This window comes from Esox lucius, chromosome 22, assembly GCF_011004845.1.
Source record: "Esox lucius isolate fEsoLuc1 chromosome 22, fEsoLuc1.pri, whole genome shotgun sequence".
Lineage (NCBI taxonomy): Eukaryota > Metazoa > Chordata > Actinopteri > Esociformes > Esocidae > Esox > Esox lucius.
Genome location: NC_047590.1, coordinates 12,191,628 through 12,200,315, shown reverse-complemented (window position 1 = coordinate 12,200,315; position 8,688 = coordinate 12,191,628). Strand labels below are relative to the sequence as shown.

Here is an 8,688-nt window from a genome sequence, read left to right as displayed (position 1 = left end):
ACATTTCTTTGGATTTCCTTTAGTATGGGATCAAGTCTGGAGGTCAAAACCCAGTTCTTTTAAGCAAGCAACCGTGTCAAAATAAACATCCTTACTTTTAATACTCTGTTTTTTCAATGAATTACCATTGTAGGACGTCAAACAAAAACTGGAAAGACAGTAAAAGGTCAATATGACGCATGTGTGACAATGATTCACTATCAAATGTATGGAACAAGGAGATTGCACCTTTAATTCATGAAACATAACTTGCCTGTATTTCTTCATTTTAGCTGAGTAATTTTTAATCTTCATAAAATGTACATCAAGTGCTGGAAAAGTATGATTAACTACGCTTTTTTGGGTTAATAGAAATTATTGAAATAAAATTAGAACCCTCATTCCCTTTATTAGAAAATGAGTTCAATATAATATTTAAGACCAATAGACTACACAGGGTTTTGTACTTTCTTGAACATTATAATGAGGTCAATAAAATAAATCTTTACAACCATTACGGGATTTAAAAATAGATTAAATAGTGTGTATTAATTCATGAATATAATGACAAACATGAAAAGGAGAATGTTAAAATAAAACAAAATATATATAATAGATTGATCAAAAACGCACATGACAACCCTTTACAATTGGTCCACAATTTAAGTTTACATTATCAGGCAAATTATTTAAAAGAGTGGAAACAGCCAGACAAAAAAAACCGTATTTTAAAATAGCTGTTTTTCATCAGTAATTAATGTTGATCGATGGCGTGAGAGTCTTCGTGTGACCGGAGATATTATAACAAGAAGCCCGTTTGAAAATCAAATCATCAGTCGAACGAGACGAGGTTCCTCCCACCAGACATTAGTCAACTCAACAGGTGTTGCGACTTGAGCCTGTGTTGTTCCCTTCCGCGGGACTACCACAACGTCGTCCATTTCTTTTGGTACTAAAACGAAACATGATATAATTAAATTCCATTCAAATAGCCTTTGATATATGTCTAACAGCTATTTAATCAATCAATATTATGAATAATAATTAGCACAATGCTAGTAAATGCATGCTAATAAAGATGATGAGGATGATGACATGCTACATTATATTTCCCTTTTCAGTGATCCAAAGAAAAATGAGCATTAATAAGTGGGACCAGCTTAATTCAATAGGCCAAACTTTAATGTCTCGATATCAAGCATATTTATTTTCAAACAGGCATATAGTTGGATTATAAAAACTTTGGGCATTTGCACTTCCCAAAAATGGTGTATATAGAGGCCCATACCGATGCCTCAAGTTCTGTCTCTTGTTAATCCCAAGCATCAAGCTGTCAAATGTTTGGGACTAGTATTTTGTCCACCATTACTAATTAATCCGTAGGTACGCATATTTGCCTTGGGTTATTTAGCTTACATGGTGTCATAGAACGTTTTAACACGGGTTTGTTTTGGATAGACAAACAACTCATAATTAATACATCTTCCTTTAGTGATGTAAATATAAATTAAGTTAAACAGAATGTTAAATCAATGTGTGTCACGTAGAAAACCTACAAACTAAAATAACGAAACTAAGACTTTTTTCATAACCAGGGATACATCTGGGAAATTTATTTAACTCATACTTGAACGCAAAAAAGAATGTCCTGGCAGAAATGCATTTAGCAAATTATTTACAGTTGCTTATCAGTCTCTTCTAGTATTTATTCACAATTTACAGGATTTTTTTTACAACAACAAAAACAAATGGTTCAGATACAGCAACTCACGTGTTTACAAACAAGAGAAAACGTGAAATGTATGGAAATCTTATAAACTTTTGAAAACATTTTCCACATTCATTCTAATCACATGGTTATCTTATTTAAATGTCCTTATTAACGGCTATGTTTCCACAGAAAATCAAAATACTTCAAAACCACCAGCCTTCACAACATAACCATAATAATCTAAAATCTTGGCATCCCGTTTAGTTAGAGAGCTGGCAAAGCCAATGCGCAATTACCTGCCTCTCAAAACGTGGACAGACAATACCCCACTGAAAAACTTCCTTTTGTCTAATGCATTCTTAGTGTTTTTTAAATTAAGATATTCGCCGTCAATTTACAAAAACCAATAGCCTGTACAAAAAATGTAGCAACAATCTAAAAGAGGTAAATATTTGGTTACTGATTTTGTTGTGCAACTGCACAGTCATGTTTTTTCTCTTTCGCTTTTCTTTCTCTTTAATTACTATTATTATTTTTTAAATATGTGTCAATGGAACAGTTCCGTTTACCCCTGTCGTGGAGCTCTGATAGTGCTGCGGCAGTGCATGAAGTCTACTTTGAACGGACGGGTCACCTGCAGCTTCCCCCGTCGGTAAATACATGCTTATCATGTCCCTCAAGTCCCCGGGACACGGGGCGCGCGAGTGAGTGGATACAGGAGGGCTTACACTCGGTTCCGATTTCACCAGCGATCCCAGCGTGCTGATCGACCCGGACGAGGCAACACCAGAGCTCTGGTGTTGCGTATAGGTGATCCCGCCGTAGCCGGACGGAGAAGCGCTCATGTAGCTCTGAGAGTTCGAGATGGGGCTGTACTGGAGGGCCGTCATGTCATAGCGGTGCATGGGCTGGGGGTTGTGCGGGTGGTGGTGGTGGTGTGAATGGTGGTGGTGCCCGCTGCCTGGGTGCTGACTGTATGCAAGCTGAGCCTCCTGCATCATGGCCGCAGCCGCCGCAGCTGCCGCCACCTGCCCGGAGTAAGCCCCGTTTGCCCAGCCGTTCATGTGCGCGTAGCTGGCAGCAGCCGAACCACCGTGACCCCCAGGACTCTCTAACCTCTGTCCTACCCCAGGGCTCATCCCAAGACCGACTCCCCCACCACCGGCTCCGGTTAGCAGCCCACCGGCAAGAGAGTATTTGTCCTTTTTCAAGAGCGTCTTGGTCTTTCGTCTTGGTCTATACTTATAATCCGGATGCTCCTTCATGTGCATAGCTCTTAACCGCTTCGCTTCGTCGATGAAGGGTCTCTTCTCTGCCTCCGACATCACCTTCCACTCCGCGCCCAGGCGCTTGCTGATCTCGGAGTTGTGCATTTTGGGGTTCTCCTGAGCCATCTTCCGCCGCTGGCCCCGAGACCAAACCATAAAGGCGTTCATCGGTCTCTTTACGCGGTCTTGGTTGACTTTGTTCCCATTGTTTGATCCTCCCGTGTGCCCCGAATTCGTGTTCGTTTGGGGCACCGGGGAGTGCAGGTCAGTCTCCATCATCATGCTATACATTCACCTGGTGTTAACTTTTTCAACAAATACAAGGAAACATTCAGTCACGGCACCTCCGCACTGCTGGCACACAGTCAGTGGCGCAAAGCAACACTCCCGATGAAAAAAGGAAAAATGGAAAGAAGAAATACAATCCAGTAAGAGTCTACTTCGCTAAACTTTTCCTTCCTTCTTTATATCAGATGTTTTCTCCTCACTTGCTTTTTCCACATCCAGCTCGATGAAACGCGTCTCTTTGAGCTACTTTCTGTGCCTATAGTAGTAAAGTTAACCGAGCATACCCATACGATGCGCTTTGACAGCGACTAAATGAGGTAGAGGTGGCCAATGGCGCTTTAGGAAAGGCGTGATTTGCATGCAGGCTCGAAGTCAGGTGACGTAGGAGGGCTAGAGCTATCCGTACTTGCACGAAGGCTGGAGGCAGCTATTGGGTTACCTCCTACAGGAACGCAGGCTAAATAGTAGGCTTATAGGCACGTTTTTTTTAAAAAAATTAGAAATATTATGGCTGTGATGATAATGTAGGTAAGGGAACGGAGCAAAAGGACTTGAAACAGATGCGCTCGGTCTTAAGGGTGTCCCATTCTTCTGGATGGTCTGATGTAGGCTAGTGTGTTCTTTAACGGTTAAGATGCGCATGGCTTTTCAAAACAAATCTTAGGTCCAAAATAAAATGTGTTGGTTGAAAAGGGAAGACTATAGTTTCGAGGTATAGGTTAGGCCTGTATAAATATGAATTTTCATTACCAAACGTGGTTAGTTGTAAGTTTATTTTGTATTCAGAGAGACTCGTGGTAATAATGAAATAGTGTTCAAGTCGATTTATTTGTTTAAAAAACTATTTTGAAATCAGAACACTCAGATGAAATAGCATATGTAATGACAATAGCCCATGATAAACCAAAGACAAGAAAAACAGACCATGATGCACGGGGGAAAAAATCAAATTAGCTAACATAGGCAATGTGATTTAATTTGGATTTCGCCCATTCCAAATAACAGCCTATTTGGAGCCACAGGTGTTTTCCTGTTGTGCCGGTTGCTAAGAAACAGGTGACTGACGCCCAGAGCACGTGCCAGCCAAACTCCTTTTGTCCGAAGTGGAGGGGAGGGGGGCACAATCGGCATTGTGCTGGAACCACATGGGAGTCACCCATGATGAGTGAAAGCCGTAGCTTTTTTTCCTCGTTGTAGGCTATGTGGCAGACAACTCTGAATGTTTCTGGGACACAGGGGCTAAATAGAGATACATTTAGGTGTAACTTCGCAGCATGGAATTCGGAGTGGTCTGCCTCATGGTCCTGACATTATTGCCTCAAAAAATAAAGCCAGACTTAAAACGTGGCTAAACATTTTCATAAAAAAAACATTGTCATTATGTTGAAAATTTGCCAACTCAGATTCAAACACACCCAAAAATCCACAATGGCTATGACGTTTTTTGATTTGTTTTACCATAACACACTCTATAGCCTTTAAAGCTTTTACACAATATCAATCCAATAATACCTGTCAGTAAATAAATAAAAAATTTAAACTACGCCTGTTATCTAATAAGCCAATTTAACACTATTTTACAAGATTTTATTTTGTGATTTGTTTAACAACATTTTTATGAACTTACTTTAATAATACAACCATACAACCATACATTATACAAGATAATACAATGTATTACCCAAATACATTTGGATACTGTAAAATGACATTAAAATGACATTAAAATGACATTAAAATGACATTAAAATAATTTCACTGACACACAAAAAGTTACAAAACATGTTGCAGTCCTCAAAATGATATGTTGCAGTCCTCCTTAAATAAAATAAAACGAAATAAACACAATATCATTAAATGAAAACAATAGCCTACTTATATCTCATCAATAGGGATATAATACTAATCTGTAATGCATAATTAACAGATGAATCTAAAATACGTTTTTAGAAACAAGCCTTGAGAGTACCTATATGGCCTATAATTTACAGTTACCAAATCGAGAAGGTCACAATTCACACCAAGTATGAAAGCCGATCTTCAGCAGAATGGTCTGGGTCTTTGTAATGGCAGAGCTTGATCGCCGTCTACTGGACACTAAATATTGGCGGTTGCGAGCATTCCATGAACGCGCGCCGTAGTGGTGCTGAAAGACAGCGCTTGCAGAAATGTAGCCTAGGAGGCTACCATCCACACTGCACGCCATCTCAGTGGTCTCTTTCAGGGTACCAAGCCCATAGCAGAAACAAAAGCATACCCAAAAGTTGGCTAAGGGGTCGAGAAGACCCAAAAATTGTAGAGCAATTTCACCAACCAAATATACAGTCCAATAGAAAAGAACGAAATACGGAATACAAACGAGTGTTAGTTTTAGCCTTAAAATAATGTCCGGGTCAATAAAACCTATAACAATTTGCTTATGCAGTAATTCTGTAATGCAGTGGATGGTGGCAGTTTAGACATAATAAGATGAGGCTTTATGATTCATCAAAGGGAGGAATGTCATATGAGTTTCCCTGCCAATCCATTCCTGTTTCAACCTGACAAGTTCTGTAATAAGATGCAATGACTAGGCCTCCTCGTAACCGACACGCTATTAGTTTGTGTCTCTAACCCATTTCCATCTCCAACAATGACAATAAAGAGGCCGAGTAAATAATTTAATTTGAAGTGTATTTTAATTATAATACCTGCACTGAATTGGAAAGGGGATTAACCCCAGCTAGCATACCCACTGCAATGTGTTTTTTTTTTTATAGATGCTATCATAATAATGATAAAATGTGAAAACATCATTGTAGGGCAATTTCCCCTATTTCAGCCTCATAGGAAGTAATTTTCTTGCTCCCCACGTCACTGTGAAAGGCCAAATGTTGGAAAAGAACAGATTTTAAAATCGATTATTTCATCTGATGGAAAATTTAAACTTAATATTAGTTTTCATATAACATGATCGCGTTTTTTTACATGTTGACACCAGTGCTGAAGATAGTTAAAACGAGGTTGAAAAGTGGTGCTTTCCTGCTAGTGATACGGTATGAAGAATCGATCACAAAATAATCTATAAAATAAAGCCAAAAAAATATGTATTTTATGCCATTAATATTACGATTATTTCTTATTGTTTTCATCATGTTGCTACCCTATTACTGATGTAGGCTACTCAAACACTAAAGAATAGTTTTTTCTTTGTGATTAGAAGGTAATGCCATTATTTAAATCCCTATTCCAACTGAATCATTGTATACCATTTCCACAAGTATTTTCCAAGTATTTCTCCGCAACACTTTAATTCCAGTCGTTTCGACAAATGCATTAAAATGGCTGGCCTCAACATTTGGAGTAAGACTGGGTACAAAAAAAATCCTCGATCATATTGAGTCTTTTCGTTCTGTCAGTATTTAACATGAGCTTGTTCCAAAACCTTCATCCGATGCTGCTAAAGTACCTTCTCTCGGTTTCATCCTGTCCCAAAAGTACACGTGGAGTGTCTCTTGAACTCGCGAGAATGCGCGGCTTAAAACGGTCAACATCTGTCAGGTGCTGCTGTCGCCTCTCAGCACGTTTTGGGAACATAATTGGCACGTGGGGGCGGGCGTTTAGCTACTGTGGCGAGTTTTAGCCTACATCTGTCTGTCGTTCAGTTTCTTTCTTCAACTTGTGTTATGAAGAATCACAATATGATATATCTTTAGAAGTAATATAAAATGTTTCATTCCTTTTTTTGCAGCTATTAAACCAAATACGTTTTCTTATTTAAAGCAACCACATGGAAACAACAAGCGTTAACTGTCTTGTTCAGTGACAGAACGGCAGGGTTTTTCACCTTGGGATTGCAACCAGCCACCCTGTTCATTGGCCCAACGGTCTTGACAACCACGCTAACCTACCGGCCGTAAAATTAACATGTAGTATTTGATGTCTTAAATATATATATTTAAATATAGACTGCATTTTTATTACTTCTATATTTTATGAATGATACAATTTGTATGCCAATGAACTTGTATGCCGGTAGGTTATTGTCACCTTCATTGGCTATTTTAGGAAATACATTTTGTCTGGGCACGCCTTTAATCTACACCCATTAAATCTATACGTGATGTTCCTCCCACTCGAAAACACAAACACACGCGCGCACGAACACACAAAATAACATTGTTTGTAATATGAGGCTAGATGTTTGCAGTATATTATACGTGCCATTACGTAGCCATGACTTTGTGTTACTGCAGCATAAATTACAGATAAAAACTGGCCGAAATGAACGTGTATTTAAATGGGATAAGTAAGGCATATTCTAATTCTCCTGTCACTCTGAATAACATATTAATTGAATATTAGTAGTTATAAATGAATAGAAAACAATATATATATACCGCATATAATATATTTTTTCTTCTCTTTTTCAAACAAATTAAATGTAACTAATAGTAAGGGTGTTGAAAGGCCATGCCCAACTCAAATTTACTCACGTTCTAGGCTACTTACAGAACTGTAGTAAATAAATATTAATTATCCAACAGACAATTTAAAATAATTTGTTTCTCCCGAAAGAAGGATTTTCTTGAGTAATAGCCTTGTAATTACAAGTGCCCAGAGAAATTATTCAAATGAATTTGACAGTTTGTCAAAGACATGAAAACACATCGATGGTGTAAAGACACCTGGGACTTGGGGATGTAGGCGGTTTAGCCAGACGACTTATACACTATCTTTTTCACGGTTTGACATCCCCATTCTAATAGATAGAACGTCACATTAAAGGAGAATGTCACTATTTTACAAATTGATAGATGGTTTCTCACCCTGAAAGTTGTCTTTGGAGCACAATAAATGGTTGGCTGAAGACTGATGGGTTGAAAGACCATGACACCACAGAATGTTTAGACAATCTTCAGAATTTTTACTGTTGTAACTGGTGACCAGTTTATACAAGCAATAAGGGTTTGTGATGAATGTGCAACATTAGCTAATGGTTATTTTATCTGCTAAAGTCATTCTGTATGTTGTTACAAAAGGTAATCCATCATTTTAAAATAAATTTTGATTTGCACCTGTATTTTGTAACATTTTATTAAGGTCTTTGTTAAATGCTTTGAGTATATCAAGCGACCACTTTCTTGACGTGTCTTGTAGCAACATTGTTGAAAGCCAATAAATGTTTACTGGGATAGGCTACCCCCTGTAGTTAGTTACTACCTAGTTAGGCTAATGGTTATACCTGTTTAAGGTAATCGACCTAACATGTTCCTACCTCCTTATTGTTGTTTTGTTTTCAGTGTCCTTTGGGTTTATTAATCAACATTTTCAGCTTCTCCTCGGTTGGGTTTCCTCTCTCTTGATTAGTGTTTGTTTTCAGTCTAATCAAGCCCCATAGTTGCTGTTGCCAAGTGCCAACCCATGGCAGGTAGTGGCAGTTGGGTTTTTAAATATTGCCCT

General features: G+C 38.4%; 1 protein-coding gene across 1 annotated transcript; it reads right to left on the bottom strand.

Annotated features, from left to right (window-relative positions):
- Positions 1 to 499: 499 nt before the first annotated feature.
- sox1b (SRY-box transcription factor 1b) lies at positions 500 to 4,755 on the bottom strand. Its single transcript, XM_020042050.2, has 2 exons — positions 2,419 to 4,755; positions 500 to 931 (listed from the first exon to the last, which is right to left on the bottom strand). The coding sequence occupies exons 1-2, from the start codon at positions 3,247 to 3,249 to the stop codon at positions 902 to 904; spliced, it is 861 nt and encodes a 286-aa protein (XP_019897609.1). The 5' UTR covers positions 3,250 to 4,755; the 3' UTR covers positions 500 to 901.
- Between the last annotated feature and the right edge of the window lie 3,933 nt (positions 4,756 to 8,688).

What these genes read in the sequence shown, in the direction of transcription:
- sox1b (XM_020042050.2), bottom strand. Translation starts at nt 3,249, where the DNA reads ATGTATAGCATGATGATGGAGACTGACCTGCACTCCCCGGTGCCCCAA. An exon ending in TGGTGAAATCGGAACCGAGT is followed by an intron (nt 932 to 2,418) that starts GTAAGCCCTCCT and finishes GTTTCGTTTTAG; the next exon opens with TACCAAAAGAAATGGACGAC.